Source organism: Accipiter gentilis, chromosome W (genome assembly GCF_929443795.1).
Source record: "Accipiter gentilis chromosome W, bAccGen1.1, whole genome shotgun sequence".
NCBI lineage: Eukaryota > Metazoa > Chordata > Aves > Accipitriformes > Accipitridae > Astur > Astur gentilis.
Window position 1 is genome coordinate 31,930,921 of NC_064918.1, and position 16,199 is coordinate 31,947,119.

Consider the following 16,199-nt stretch of genomic DNA (forward strand, 5'->3'; position numbering starts at 1 on the left):
CACTACCTTTGAGAACTCTATAGCATATAGGTTCCCTTGTTTCCCAAAATTGTCCAACCCTGCAATAGCTTTCGCTTATGACTTACGGGCAGACGCCTAGGCTTCTACACAAACGGGTACCCTCTCAGCCCCAACCCTGCGAAGCTTTCGCCGCAACTTATGGGCAGGCTATCCAAACAAGTTTCAAAGAAGAAGTGCCTTAACCTTTCTCCAGGGAACGTTGCAAGGAGCTTTATGAGTCGAGAGCGATGGTTCTCCCCGAGAATCCCTCAGTGCCGGCCGGAGCTCGATCAACACTCGATCTTGTCCAGTCTCACTCGCAAGGTCCCATCTGGGTCGCCAAAACTGTTACCGAAATCCAGAATAAAACTCCTTAACAGCAATGAGAAGTTAAGAAGCAGGCACTCCTTTATTGCAGCGCTGGGCACACAGGGAATCACTCCACCTAGTGTGTGCACCTGTCTGATTTAATCATGCAGGTTAAATATACGCCTGTCATACATATTCACTAGATTTCTGGGAAATATCATGCATAATCATCAATTGTCCGGAAGATCATTAGCATATGTAAATGTCCTTTTACGCAGGCGTAGTGAAGTCTCTGGTGGTCTTCATAAGCCCTCTGGTGGTCTTCCATAGTCTTCCTCACTTTGTCCGATAGTTGACCTCTCTTATACGATTCTGCGCAGTACGTTTTTGCCATCATGTATTAGATTTACATAAAAGTACATTCAATGTTAATTCTTAAATTTAACGTTTCTAGTGATTGGCCCCCAGTTACATCACCTTATCAATATTCTTATACTATAACATTCATTGGTTAATCTTACCTATTCCACTAACTGGTCTTTTGATCAAAGTAGGGTTTCTAAACCACAAAGCTAAGGTCCATAACGATCTCTCTCTTTGTTCATTAAAACAAAACACTACAATCTAACAAATCTGTCTAAATTTCTATGGTTAACCAATCTAAGACAATACTTATTCTTTTTATGACTGTATACAGCACATTTTGTATGTTCTTAAGTTTCGATGACTACATTGCGAGCTTCAAACCCCTATATTCTACAATCTTTACCTTTTGATCAAACCCAGCTTATATAAAATTTTAACTTATCAGAATATTTGTAACATTTCCCCCCTTTGAAAGTTTTGAAAATAATTTCAATACTTTCACTATAATTTTACTAATTACAAATTCTGGGATTATTTGTCTGTCTTGCTGTCTTGTAACAGCTTGGATGATTATAATTTTACGATTGATTTTCTTTTTTTAAAAAAAAAATTAGACAAATCACACAAATTGTATCCTTTCTTTTGTTTAAAACTAACTTTAGTATCTTTATCTCAATATAGATCGTGTCATAGCTTGTTTAAGGCAGCTAAAAGCGACACAGATTATAACAATGATAATAACTAGTAAAATTATATTTTATAAAAGCTCAGTCAACCATCCAATCAGGGAAAAAAATTAAAGTTTTAAAATATTTCATTTAGTTAAGTATTTTCTAACGTTTGATCTTATTTCTCTATTGTTTTGAGTTACATGTTTTATTCTGTGTATCTGATGATTTAGATAATTTGTCACATTTGGTATGTAGATATAACATGAATAATTTAAAAGTCTAATGTATCTACACACTCCATGTTTTTAATAATAATAAATCTTTCATAAAAAGGTGAATAGATCATATATTATCACTATTCACCCAAACAGTTAACTTTAAACTTTTTATCTGTCCTTTAATACAGTCAATTCTAAGTTAAATTTTTCATTATAAAAAAAAGGGCCAAATATAATTTAAAATATTATTATAATTTCTATACATATATACTTATCTTAGACCTTTAGCTGCTAGATAAAGTTTTTGGATTTTGGGGTTATAAAAGAGTTACAAGTACAAATTTTCATACAGTTTTATTTAAAATGTGTGATTTCTTCTGTTTGTCTAAATTAATCTCCTGGTCAGAAGGGATGCACTGTTATGTCTAATTCTAAGGGTTGAGCTGTGGAGACATATTGACACAGTTCTTAAAAAGAATTTCTTAAAGAAATCATAACACCCTTTTAAAAACATACCTTCAAAGGTACTCAAAATACTCAAAACATAAGACTCTTATGGGTAATGTGAGTGAGGTTTCCTGACAAATTTTGCTCAACTGTTGTTTAAGGGTATAGTTCTTTTTTTTTTTTTTTCTTTTTTTTTTCTTTTTTTTTGTGGTCTTTATGGGGTGTGATAGTCTTAGTCTATAGGTAATGCTATGCTCAAGTTGTCTCATAATCTTTGTTATAAAATGAGGGCCATTGTCAGATGACATTCTTACAGGCACTCCGAACTTTGGTATTATCTCTTTGAGCAAGACTTTAACTACTTTTCTTGCTTTGTTGGTGCGACAAGGGAAAGCCTCAGGCCACTCAATAAAATATCAACTAAAACTAGGATATATCTTTCTTTTCAAGACAATTCTATAAAATCAATTTGTTAATATTCTTTTTTTTAAAAAAAAAATTCTTTATTTAATAATTCCAAAGATAATCTTATTACTCATTTGGGGATAATTTTATATATAAATTTTACATCTGCTTATAATTGTTTAAACAATCTTTGTCATATTTTACTTTCTGTTCGCCAATATACTTTGTTATGTTCAGCTAGGGCAATTTCTCTCATTATTATGGGTGGGACTATTATTTGACTTATCAGTGTTATAGCCTATCCTGTTTCATTTTGCTAGTCTGTAATTTAATAATTAATTCTTAATCTTTTTCATTATAATTTGGAGTTTCTTTAGACAATTTTACACTTTTCTCTGAAACTAGTGTTAGGATGTCTTTTTCTGTAGCCTCTTTAGCAGCTTTATTAGCCAATCGGTTACCTCTTTCAGGAACAGTCTTACTTAACTGATGTGTTTTACAGTATATTATCGTGACTGTTATTGGTTTTCGGATGGCTTCTAACAATTTCAGTATTTGTTCTGCATGTTGAATGGTGGCTCCTTGTGCAGATAACAGTCTTCTTCCTCTTCATGTTGTTCCATGTATATGTATTACTCCAAAAGCACTTTGCGTCTGTCCAAATGTTGACTCATTTTTCTTGACTTAGTTCCAGTGTTCAAGTAAGAGCTATCAATTCAGTCTTTTGGGAAGATTTTTGAAGGCAAAGCTCACGATTCAATTACCTCTTCAGTAGTAGTTATTGTATATCTTGTTAAACATGGGGTGTTTTTTTTTTAAGGATGAAACTGTTTCCATCGGTATATAGTTCCCAATCTGTTTCTTTCAGTGGCGCATCTCAGAGATCCGGTTGGCTGGAGTAAACTCCTTCGATTGTCTGCAAGCAGTCATGTTCCAGTTCTCCTTTAACTTGATCAGTTGTTGAAAATACAGCAGGGTTAATCGATGGTAGTAGTTTTTAAGTAAACATCACCTTGTTCCAGCAACACCACTTGGTATTTCAGTATTCTATTAGGGGATAACCAATGCCCCCTTTATGTTTTAACACAATACTTATCATATGGAGAACATACACAGTAATCCTTTGTCTTCAGGTGAACTTACGAGCTTTCTGGATCAGTAGCACAGTTGCAGCGACGGCTCTCAGACAACCAGGCTATCCCAGACTCACATTGTCTAATTGTTTCAAGAAGTAGGCCACAGCTCGCTGACTTGGTCCCAGATATTGGAACAGGACACCCAGAACTATACTTTCTTTCATGAGTAAAGAGTTCAAATGTCTTTGTGAGATCTGGCAGGCCTAGGGCTGGCGCCTCCATTAAAGCCTGTTTTAGTTGTTTAAAAGCAACTTTCCCGGCATCATTCCAATCTATAAATCCATTGTTTGAGGTTCTGAGCTGCTCGTATAAAGGTCGGACCAGCAAGTCATAATTTGCAATTCACAGGTGACACCATCCAACCATTCCTAGAAATGTTCACAATTCTTTTAGAGTCTTAGGTTCAGGGAGATGACAAATTGCCTCCTTTCTCTCAGTTCCTAATTGTCTCTGTCCTTTCAGGATTTCAAAACCCAAATAAGTTACTTCTCTCTGGGATATTTGGGCTTTTTTTCTTTTAACATTCGATATCCACTGATACCCAAAAGGTTCAAAAAGTTAATAGTTAACTTTGTGCATTGTTCTTCTGTCTCAGCTGTAATTAATAAATCATCCACATATTGCAACAGGATTCCTTGATTATTTTTTCTTCTAAATCTCTAATTCTTGTGCCAATTGATTTCCAAAAATGGTAGGGCTGTTCTTAAAGCCTTGAGGCAAGACTGTCCATGTATATTGCATTTTTTTTTTTTCAGGATTTTCCATTCAAAAGCAAAAGCTCTTGACTATTAGGATCCAAGGGAATACAGAAAAAGGCATCTTTTAAGTCTAACACTGTGAACCATTCTTGTTTCTCTGTTAGGATTGTTAACAAAGTATTAGGATTTGCTAGTACCGGATGAATATCTTGTACTATTTGATTTATTGTTCTAAGGTGTTGAACCAGCCTGTAATTTTTTTCCATTAGCCTTTTTAACAGGCAAAATTGGGGTATTATATTTGGATTCACATTCTATTAACAATTTTTACTTTAGAAATTTTTGTATTATCAGTACTAACCCTTTCCAACTTTCCAGTTTTAGGGGGTATTGTTTAATTCTTACCAGACTCAATCCTGGCTTTAAATCAATTCTCACAGGCTCTGCTCTGTTGGATTTACCAGGAACTTCCCCAGCCCAGAGGACTGGAATTACAGCATTATTTACTTCGACTGGTATGATCCTCTGCTTTCGGTGACCGTCCTGCAACAACAAAGCCACTGCTTCGATATGTTTAGTTTCTGGAATTAGAATTTTAATCTCACCATTTTTAAATTTAGTTTCTGCTTCTAAATTCTCAAATAAATCTCTCCTTAGCAGGAGTTTAAGAGAATTTGTCACATACAAAAACTGATGAGTGACCCATTGCTTTCCTAATTTCATTGTTAAAGATTTTTTAAAAAAAGAGGTCTAGTTTCTCATTCACTTGTTGCACCACCACCACCAATTTCTTCAAAACTTAACTCTCCCTCTAAGGTATTTAAAACTGAAAAGGTGACTCTAGTGTCAATTCAAATTCAATTTTCTGTTCTACCAGTTTAGCTGTAACCAGAGGTTCTACCGGGAGACTCCCCTCCGGTCCTTGTCAGATACTTTCACTTGAAAGAAAAAATCTACATATGGCACTTTATTCCATTTACTTTCTTCTACAAAATAACATTAACTGTAATATAGTATTATAACTTAAAGTTCCATTTGTTGGCCATTTTTCCTGATCTTCCAAAACATACAAGGGCCACCAGTGATTACAATATTCAATCATTTGATTTTTACATAAATCATCATGCAGTTCACCCCAATGTGCCAACAAACATCCCAACGGAGATGTTTTCGGTATGTTTCCATCAGTAGATAAATTTCCCATACTCTTACTCTTAAATAATTTGGCCAGTGCCATTATGTTTATATCCAATACCAAATATCTACTGGATATGTCAAATATCAAATGTCAAATACCGAACCAAATATCAAATGCCAAGTATCAACTACAAAGTTTCAAATACTGAATGCATATATCAAATACCAGGTATCAACGAATACAAATAACAATTGTTGCCAGGTAATGGAGTCCACCTACTTGTCTAGGGCACGGACAGAGCTGAGTTCCCTAGGCAAGAGTCATAACCAATATCCCCTGGCAAGATTATTAACCAGCAAAATGTACTTCACACTTTAAAACTTCCAACCTCAGTTGGAGGCACTACAATTGTTGCCAGGTAATGGAGTCCACCTACTTGTCTAGGGCACGGACAGAGCTGAGTTCCCTAGGCAAGAGTCATAACCAATATCCCCTGGCAAGATTATTAACCAGCAAAATGTACTTCACACTTTAAAACTTCCAACCTCAGTTGGAGGCACTACAATTGTTGCCAGGTAATGGAGTCCACCTACTTGTCTAGGGCACGGACAGAGCTGAGTTCCCTAGGCAAGAGTCATAACCAATATCCCCTGGCAAGATTATTAACCCGCAAAATGTACTTCACACTTTAAAACTTCCAACCTCAGTTGGAGGCACTACAATTGTTGCCAGGTAATGGAGTCCACCTACTTGTCTAGGGCACAGACAAAGCTGACTTCCCTAGGCAAGAGCCATAACCAATATCCCCTGGCAAGATTATTAATCAGCAAAATATACTCGCACTTAAAACTTCCAACCTCAGTTGGAGGCACTACCTTTGAGAACTCTATAGCATATAGGTTCCCTTGTTTCCCAAAATTGTCCAACCCTGCAATAGCTTTCGCTTATGACTTACGGGCAGACGCCTAGGCTTCTACACAAACGGGTACCCTCTCAGCCCCAACCCTGCGAAGCTTTCGCCGCAACTTATGGGCAGGCTATCCAAACAAGTTTCAAAGAAGAAGTGCCTTAACCTTTCTCCAGGGAACGTTGCAAGGAGCTTTATGAGTCGAGAGCGATGGTTCTCCCCGAGAATCCCTCAGTGCCGGCCGGAGCTCGATCAACACTCGATCTTGTCCAGTCTCACTCGCAAGGTCCCATCTGGGTCGCCAAAACTGTTACCGAAATCCAGAATAAAACTCCTTAACAGCAATGAGAAGTTAAGAAGCAGGCACTCCTTTATTGCAGCGCTGGGCACACAGGGAATCACTCCACCTAGTGTGTGCACCTGTCTGATTTAATCATGCAGGTTAAATATACGCCTGTCATACATATTCACTAGATTTCTGGGAAATATCATGCATAATCATCAATTGTCCGGAAGATCATTAGCATATGTAAATGTCCTTTTACGCAGGCGTAGTGAAGTCTCTGGTGGTCTTCATAAGCCCTCTGGTGGTCTTCCATAGTCTTCCTCACTTTGTCCGATAGTTGACCTCTCTTATACGATTCTGCGCAGTACGTTTTTGCCATCATGTATTAGATTTACATAAAAGTACATTCAATGTTAATTCTTAAATTTAACGTTTCTAGTGATTGGCCCCCAGTTACATCACCTTATCAATATTCTTATACTATAACATTCATTGGTTAATCTTACCTATTCCACTAACTGGTCTTTTGATCAAAGTAGGGTTTCTAAACCACAAAGCTAAGGTCCATAACGATCTCTCTCTTTGTTCATTAAAACAAAACACTACAATCTAACAAATCTGTCTAAATTTCTATGGTTAACCAATCTAAGACAATACTTATTCTTTTTATGACTGTATACAGCACATTTTGTATGTTCTTAAGTTTCGATGACTACATTGCGAGCTTCAAACCCCTATATTCTACAATCTTTACCTTTTGATCAAACCCAGCTTATATAAAATTTTAACTTATCAGAATATTTGTAACATCAATGTTTATTATGAATGCCACCTTTGCAAAATATCCTGTTGTAAAAATTGTTTTTCAGTTTAATGTTTTGTATCATTCTGTATATATTATACTTGTAGCAGTTCAGATTTTCTCTTTTTTTTGCATAGAAATATTTCTTTGACCTTTTATTTTTTATTTCCATTACTTCTGTGATAGCTTAAAATGATTCCTCTAAACTAGACTCAATTGTACATCATCGAAAATCTAAACAGAACTGTGGGGTGGAGCAGAGCAAAACCCCTCTTGTTGCCTAATCACAGCGCTTAAACCACCACACACAGAGGAGTAGAAGCAATTGTAGCTTGCCCATGGAATTCCTCAAGTATCACACAAGCAGCTTTGGCAATAATCATGTAAGTGCGCCCTGAAAGCATAAACCTGTCTCTGCAGTTAACGAGCAACAAACTATATTTTTCTCTAGAGATCATTCAACATGATAAAAATTCCAACTGCTAGCACTTCATCTATTTATAATCTGTTTTGAGTATTTAAGCTATTGTCCTGGTTTCAGCTGGGATAGAGCTAACTGTCTTCCTAGTAGCTGGTACAGTGCTATGTTTTGAGTTCAGCATGTGAAGAATGTTGATAACACTGATGTTTTCAGTTGTTGCTCAGTAGTGTTTAGACTATAGTCAAGGATTTTTTCAGCTTCTCGTGCCCAGCTGGGGCACAAGAAGTTGGCACAGGACACAACCAAGGCACCTGACCCAAACTGGCCAATGGTGTATTCCATACCATGTGACCTCCCACCTAGTTTAGGAACTGGGAAGTGGGGGGGGGGCAGGGAATCGCCGCTCGGGGTCTGGCTGGGTGTCGGTCGGCGGGTGGTGAGCAATTGCCCTGTGCATCATTTGTACATTCCAATCCTTTTATTACTACTGATGTTATTTTATTAGTGTTATCATTATCATTATTAGTTTCTTCTCTTCTGTTCTATTAAACCGTTTTTATCTCAACCCAGGAGTTTTACTTTTTTCTCCGATTTCCTCCCCCATCCCACTGGATGGGGGGAGTGAGTGAGCGGCTGCATGGTGCTTAGTTGCTGGCTGGGCTTCAACCACGACAGTCCATTTTGGCGCCCAACGTGGGGCACGAAGGGTTGAGATAACGACAAACCTGACCAGAGCTTGTTAAAACAAATTTGTTCCAAGCGTTCATTATGTTGATTTATGTGTTCTTAGAGTTGTTGCTCTGGTTTTTAAAGCTCTGTTATGTATCACCTCGCTTGCTGTATGTAGTTCCTCTTCTGCTGCTTATCATCCGTGGGAGGTGGATTAAGGTTTTCGCTTTGATGAATGGTATAACACTGATTTATGGTATGATAAAGTCATCGGCTGTGGGATTAATCCGGTATTTGCACTTAGCATTGTCACCTTTATACGGCAGGAGCCACCTGTGGGAAACTATTAATAATTATACCATTTACCTTTCCTCCATGGAAAACCAGTCTATGGGTGGGGTACCTTTCTTCCCCTCTCCTTTCTCCTTCAGTCCAGTTACAATGGTGTTTGAGAATTTTGAAAAATTTGAATACTCCTGGGGTGTTGGGACTAGCACGGTCCTAGCCCTACTGCTAGGAATTAGCATACTTCTGAATGTGGTTCAGCTCTCGTTTAAGGTTAAACAGCTATTTAAGAAGATCACCCAGAGATGTGCCCCAAGGCTAGATAATTATGAGTGGCAGGGTGTGTGGGGTAGTATGGGCAAGTACCTAGAAAAATGGGCACCTCCAACGTTTTGGAAATTCACCCCTGAACAAGTGCAGGATCCAGAAGAACTAGTAAAATATTTGGAAAAGGTATGCTGTCACCCCGGCAGCTCCAGAGAGATACAAATCACTGCAACGTGTTGGGGCCTGGCCCATGCCTATCGAGCCCTGTTCGACACTACTCAGTACCCTCAAGGGGAAGAGAAAGTCTCTAGACCTAACAACAAAATGATGAGCACCGTGGCCACCCAAACCTCGACAATGGGCACTGCGGCCCCTCCAGGCCTGGCAAGGAGCATTTCAGGCACCCAGACCTTGGCGACAGGCACCGTGACCCCTCCAGCCCCGGCGACGAGAACTCGGGCTACCCAAACCTCAACAACAGGCACTGCAGCCCCTCCAGCCCCAGCAATGAGCACAGCAGCTACCCAAACCTTGGCAACAAGCACTGTGGTCCCTCCAGCCCCACCGACGAGCACTGCTGCTACCCAAACCTCGGCGACAGACACTGCGGTTATCCAGAACTCGACGAGCGATACTGCAACTGAACCAGAGGACCAACCTGGACCAGAATCGGTTGCCCCCATACAGAAAAGGAAATACACAAAAAAATCAGTTCGCTTAGCGAAGGATGAAGGTGAACCAGGGTCATCACGGGAACCGGAGGAAGAGGCAGAACCAGAGGTAATAACCCGGTCCCTATCCTTGAGTGAGCTGCGGGATTTGCAAAAAGATTTTGGCCGCCATATAGGTGAGCATATTATCACCTGGCTCCTCCGATGCTGGGACAATGGGGCTAATAGCTTGGAATTAGAAGGTAGGGAAGCCAAGCAGCTGGGATCGCTTGCCAGGGAAGGTGGCATTGACAAGGCAATTGGAAAAGGGACACAAGCCATCAGCCTCTGGAGGCGACTCCTGTCAAGTGTGAAGGAAAGGTACCCCTTTAAGGAAGATGTTATATGTCAATCAAGCAAGTGGACCACCATGGAAAAAGGTATTCAATATCTGAGGGAATTAGCTGTGCTAGAGATGATTCATCATGACCCGGACAACCAACAATTACCCAAAGATCCAGACGAAGTCCAATGCACATGACCCATGTGGCGGAAGTTTGTACAGAGCGCACCATCGTCCTATGCCAACGCATTGGCAGTAATATCCTGGAAGGATGAAGAGGCACCAACAGTGGAGGAAGTGACTCGCCAACTGCGTCAATATGAAGAAAATCTCTCCTCCTCCCTACAAGCCTGCATTTTGGCTGTGGAGAAGCTGTCCGAGGATTTGCAGCAATTCAAAGAGGATATGTCCTACTCCACACATGCAAGGACCAATGTCTCAGCTATTCGGAGTGAGCGTTCCTCTGCCCAAGAGAGACAATATAGAAGGTACACAACGCGAGGTGCCCTGTGATTTTACCTATGTGATCATGGAGAGGACATGAGGAAATGGGACGGAAAACTTACCTCGGTCCTAAATGCATGGGTATGTGAACTGCAAGGAAAAACCACTACAAAAGGGGATTCTACCAGGAAAAATGCTGCTCCAGTTTCCAAACAGAGTAGAAGGGCTGACTTTATTTCCGATCCTCTTGAAGGGACTTCTGAGCCAATTCTATGAGAAGTGAATACTGAATAGTCTGACCAGAATTAGAGGGGCCCTGCCTCCAGCCAGGTGGAGGAAAGGGATAACCGGGTCTATTGGACTGTGTGGATTCGATGGCCTGGCACATCAGACCCACAAGAGTATAAGGCTCTAGTAGACACCGGTGCACAGTGCACTCTAATGCCATCAAGTTATAAAGGGACAGAACCCATCTGTATTTCTGGTGTGACAGGGGGATCTCAAGAGCTAACTGTATTGGAAGCTGAAGTAAGCCTAACTGGGAATGAATGGCAGAAACACCCCATTGTGACTGGCCCAGAGGCCCTGTGCATCCTTGGTATAGATTATCTCAGGAGGGGGTATTTTAAGGACCCGAAGGGGTATCGATGGGCTTTTGGTATAGCTGCCTTGGAGACGGAGGGCACTGAACAGTTGTCTACCCTGCCTGGTCTCTCTCAAGACCCTTCGATTGTGGGGTTGCTGAAGGTTGAAGAACAACAAGTGCCAACTGCTACCACGACGGTGCACCGGCGGCAATATCGCACCAACCGAGACTCTCTGATTCCCAACCACAAATTAATTCACCAACTGGAGAGCCAAGGAGTGATCAGCAAAACTCACTCACCCTTTAATAGTCCCATATGGCCAGTGCGGAAGTCTAATGGGGAATGGAGATTAACAGTTTACTATCGTGGCCTGAATGAAGTTATGCCACCGCTGAGTGCTGCCGTTCCAGAGATGCTAGAACTTCAATATGAACTAGAGTCAAAGGCAGCCAAATGGTACACCACAATTGACATTGCTAATGCATTAATCTCAATCCCTCTGACAGAAAAGTGCTGTCCACAATTTGCCTATACTTGGAGGGGCATCCAGTATACTTGGAATCGATTGCCCCAGGGGTGGAAACACAACCCCACCACTTACCATGGACAAAACCAGACTTCACTGGAGAAGGGTAAAGCTCCAGAACACCTGCAATATGTTGATGACATCATCGTATGGGGCAACATGGCAGAAGAAGCCTTTGAGAAAGGGAAGAAAAAAATCCAAATCCTTCTGAAAGATATTTTTGCCATAAAAGAAAGTAAGGTCAAGGGACCTGCGCAGGAGATCCAGTTTTTGGGAATAAAATGGCAAGATGGACGTCGTCAGATCCCAATGGACATGATTAACAAAATAGCAGCTATGTCTCCCCCAACTAATAAAAAGGACACACAGGCCTTCTTAGGTGTCGTGGCGTTTTGGAGAATGCATTTCCAAATTACAGTCAAATTGTAAGCCCTCTCTACCAAGTTACCCGGAAGAAGAATGATTTTAAATGGGTCCCTGAACAACAACAAGCCTTCGAACAAATTAAACGGGAGATTGTTCATGCCATAGCTCTTGGACCAGTCCGGACAGGACAAGATGTTAAAAATGTGCTCTACACTGCAGCTGGGGAGAATGGCCCTACCTGGAGCCTCTGGCAGAAAGCACCTGGGGAAACCCAAGGCCGACCCCTGGGGTTTTGGAGTCGAGGATATCGAGGATCCGAGGCTCGCTATACTCCAACTGAAAAAGAGATACTGGCAGTGTATGAAGGAGTTCGAGCTGCCTCAGAAGTGGTTGGTACTGAAACACAGCTCCTCTTAGCACCCTGACTGCCAGTGCTGGGCTGGATGTTCAAAGGGAGGGTCTCCTCTACACATCATGCGACTGACGCTACGTGGAGTAAGTGGGTCACACTGATCACACGACGGGCTCGCATAGGAAACCCCAGTCGCCCAGGAATTTTAGAAGTGATCACGGACTGGCCAGAAAGCAAAGATTTTGGAATGTCACCAGAGGAGGATGTGGCATGTGCTGAAGAAGCCCCACTGTATAATAAACTGTCCGCAAATGAGAGGCAATATGCCCTGTTCACTGATGGGTCCTGTTGCATTGTGGGAAAACATTGGAGGTGGAAGGCTGCTATATGGAGTCCTGTACGACAAGTCGCAGAAACCGCTGAAGGAGAAGGTGAATCGAGTCAGTTTGCAGAGGTGAAAGCCATCCAGCTAGCATTAGATATTGCTGAAAGAGAAAAGTGGCCAGTGCTCGATCTCTATATTGATTCATGGATGGTGGCAAATGCCCTGTGGGGGTGGCTACAGCAATGGAATAAGAGCAACTGGCATCACAGAGGTAAACCCATTTGGGCTGCCGCACTGTGGCAAGATATTGTGTCCCAGCTAGAGAATCTGGTTGTAAAAGTACGTCATGTAGATGCTCACGTACCCAAGGGTCGGGCCACTGAAGAACATCGAAACAACGAACAGGTGGATCAGGCTGCCAAGATTGAAGTGGCTCAGGTGGACCTGGACTGGCAACATAAGGGTAAGCTATTTATGGCTCAGTGGGCCCATGATACTTCAGGCCATCAGGGAAGAGATGCAACATATAGATGGGCTCGAGATCGAGGGGTGGACTTGACCATGGACACTATCGCACAGGTCATCCATGAATGTGAAACGTGCTGCAATTAAGCAAGCCAAGTGGTTAAATCCCCTGTGGTATGGAGGGCGATGGCTGAAACAGAAATATGGGGAAGCCTGGCAGATTGACTATATCACACTCCCACAAACTCGCCAAGGCAAACGCTATGTGCTTACAATGGTGGAAGCAACCACCGGATGGCTGGAAACATATTCTGTGTCCCATGCCACTGCCCGGAACACTATCCTGGGCCTTGAGAAGCAGGTCTTGTGGCGACATGGCACCCCAGAAAGAATCGAGTCAGACAACGGGACTCATTTCTGAAACAACCTCATAGACACCTGGGCCAAAGAGCATGGCATTGAGTGGGTGTATCATATTCCCTGTCATGCACCAGCCTCTGGGAAAATCGAGCGATACAATGGACTGTTAAAGACTACATTGAGAGCAATGGGGGGTGGAACCTTCAAACCTTGGGATACACATTTAGCAAAAGCCACCTGGTTAGTCAACACCAGAGGATCTGCCAATCAGGGTGGCCCTGCCCAATCAGAATTTTTACATACTGTAGAAGGGGATAAAGTCCCTGTAGTGCACATGAAAAATATGTTAGGGAAGACAGTCTGGGTCACTCCTGCCTCAGGCAAAGGTAAACCCATTCGTGGGATTGCTTTTGCTCAAGGGCCTGGGTGCACTTGGTGGGTGATGCGAAAAGATGGAGAAGTCCGATGTGTGCCTCAAGGGGATTTGATTTTAGGTGAGAATAGCCAGAATTAAACTGTATGATATTAGTTGCTACATAACCCTGCTACTGTATGTTATCATTACTATAATTGTTATATGCTATATCTATAGTACTATAGTAAGAATCACTTGGATCAAGCAAGAAAGAACTACGATAAAACTGAGCAAAGCGCAGTAGTGATGGAACCAGAACTGACTCTGGCATGCAACAATCCAACGGTGCACAGCATCCTCCTGCTGCGTCAGATGTCAGCTGCTCGTCACACCGCACTGAAGCCCAATTCTGGTCTACCGACTGAGAGGACTTAACACCATTCCTCCTGCCCAGACAGACTGGTTTGACAGATGGAGCCTAGAGTTGGAAACTAATTGAACTCAACAAATGTTTTATGAACATAACTCATGAACTAAAGGAATGATATCTCTCTGTGTGTATACATATATATATATTATTGTTCATAGGTCTCGAAAGGATGGAAAGGTGGTGATGATTAATCAGGATGTAACTAAAGGTATGGGAACTGAGCATGACGTCAATGGTATAGAATAAGGGGTGGATACTGTCCTGGTTTCAGCTGGGATAGAGTTAACTGTCTTCCTAGTAGCTGGTACAGTGCTATGTTTTGAGTTCAGTATGCGAAGAATGTTGATAACACTGATGTTTTCAGTTGTTGCTCAGTAGTGTTTAGACTATAGTCAAGGACTTTTCAGTTTCTCATGCCCAGACAGGGCACAAGAAGTTGGCACAGGACATAACCAAGGCACCTGACCCAAACTGGCCAACGGTGTATTCCATACCATGTGATGTCCCATCTACTATAGGAACTGGGAAGTGGGGGGCAGGGAATCGCCGCTCGGGGACTAGCTGGGTGTCGGTCGGCGGGTGGTGAGCAATTGCCCTGTGCATCATTTGTACATTCCAATCCTTTTATTACTACTGTTGTCATTTTATTAGTGTTATCATTATCATTATTAGTTTCTTCTTTTCTGTTCTATTAAACCGTTCCTATCTTAACCCAGGAGTTTTACTTCTTTTTCCTGATTTCCTTGCCCATCCCACTGGATGGGGGGGAATGAGTGAGCGGCTGCGTGGTGCTTAGTTGCTGGCTGGGGTTAAACCACGACAGACGCCAAGAATTGTCTGTATTGGAGGCTGAAGTGAGCTTGACAGGGGACAAGTGGGAAAAGCACCCCATTGTGACCGGTCCAGAGGCCCTTTGTATCCTTGGCATAAACTACCTCAACAGAGGGTACTTCAAGGACCAAAAGGGGTACCGATGGGCTTTTGGTGTAGCCACTGTAAATGCAGAGAAGATCAAACAGTTATCTACCCTGCCTGGCCTCTCGGAAGATCCCTTCATTGTGGGATTGCTGTGAGTTGAAGAACAGCAGGTGCCTATCGCTACCAGGACGATGCACCGCTGGCAATATCGGACAAACCGAGACTCCCTGGCTCCCATCCATGAGCTGATTCATCACCTAGAGAGCCAAGGAGTCATCAGCAAGACTCATTCACCTTTTAATAGTCCTATATGGCCAGTGCAAAAGTCTGATGGAGTGTGGAGGTTAACAGTAGATTATCGCGGCCTGAATGAAGTGACACCGCCACTCAGTGCTGCTGTACCAGACATGTTAGAGCTCCAATATGAACTGGCATCAAAGGCAGCTACGTGGTATGCTACAATTGATATTGCCAATGCATTTTTCTCTATTTCTTTGGCAGCAGAGTGCAGGCCACAGTTTGCTTTCACGTGGAGAGGTGTCCAATACACCTGGAATCGACCGCCCCAGGGGTGGAAGCACAGCCCTACCATTTGTCATGGACTAATCCAAATGGCACTGGAACAAGGTGATGCCCCTGAACATTTACAATACATAGATGACATCATCGTGTGGGGCAACGAGGCAGAAGAAGTGTTTGAGAAGGGAAAAAGAATAATTCAGATTCTTCTGAAAGCTGGTTTCTCCATAAAGAAAAGCAAGGTCAAGGGACCTGCATGGGAGATTCAGTTCTTGGGAATAAAATGGCAGGACCTGCAGGTCTGTGGAGAGAGGACCGCACGGAGCAGGTTTTCTGGCAGGACTTGTGACCCCGTGGGGGACCCACGCTGGAGCAGTGGATTTAAGATTTGCATCTTAAGTGGTCAATGGCACATGCTCCCAAAGCTGGGCTTGGGCCCAGTTCTCTGTTGCCAGGCCCCAGCAGCAACTGTCTGCTTTGGGGAAAAGCCAAAACACAAGAGCTTTGCACATCCTTTGCAGGGCCATAACCACA

General features: G+C 42.2%; 1 protein-coding gene across 1 annotated transcript in view; it reads left to right on the forward strand.

The window, feature by feature from the left end:
• The first annotated feature begins 8,893 nt into the window (after positions 1–8,893).
• Positions 8,894–16,199, forward strand: part of LOC126035480 (microtubule-associated protein RP/EB family member 1-like) — a 281,270-nt gene continuing 273,964 nt past the window's right edge. The window contains exon 1 of the mRNA XM_049794119.1: positions 8,894–9,872. Coding sequence (XP_049650076.1) covers positions 8,915–9,872 — 958 coding nt within the window. The 5' untranslated portion in view covers positions 8,894–8,914. The remainder of the gene's footprint in view (positions 9,873–16,199) is intronic.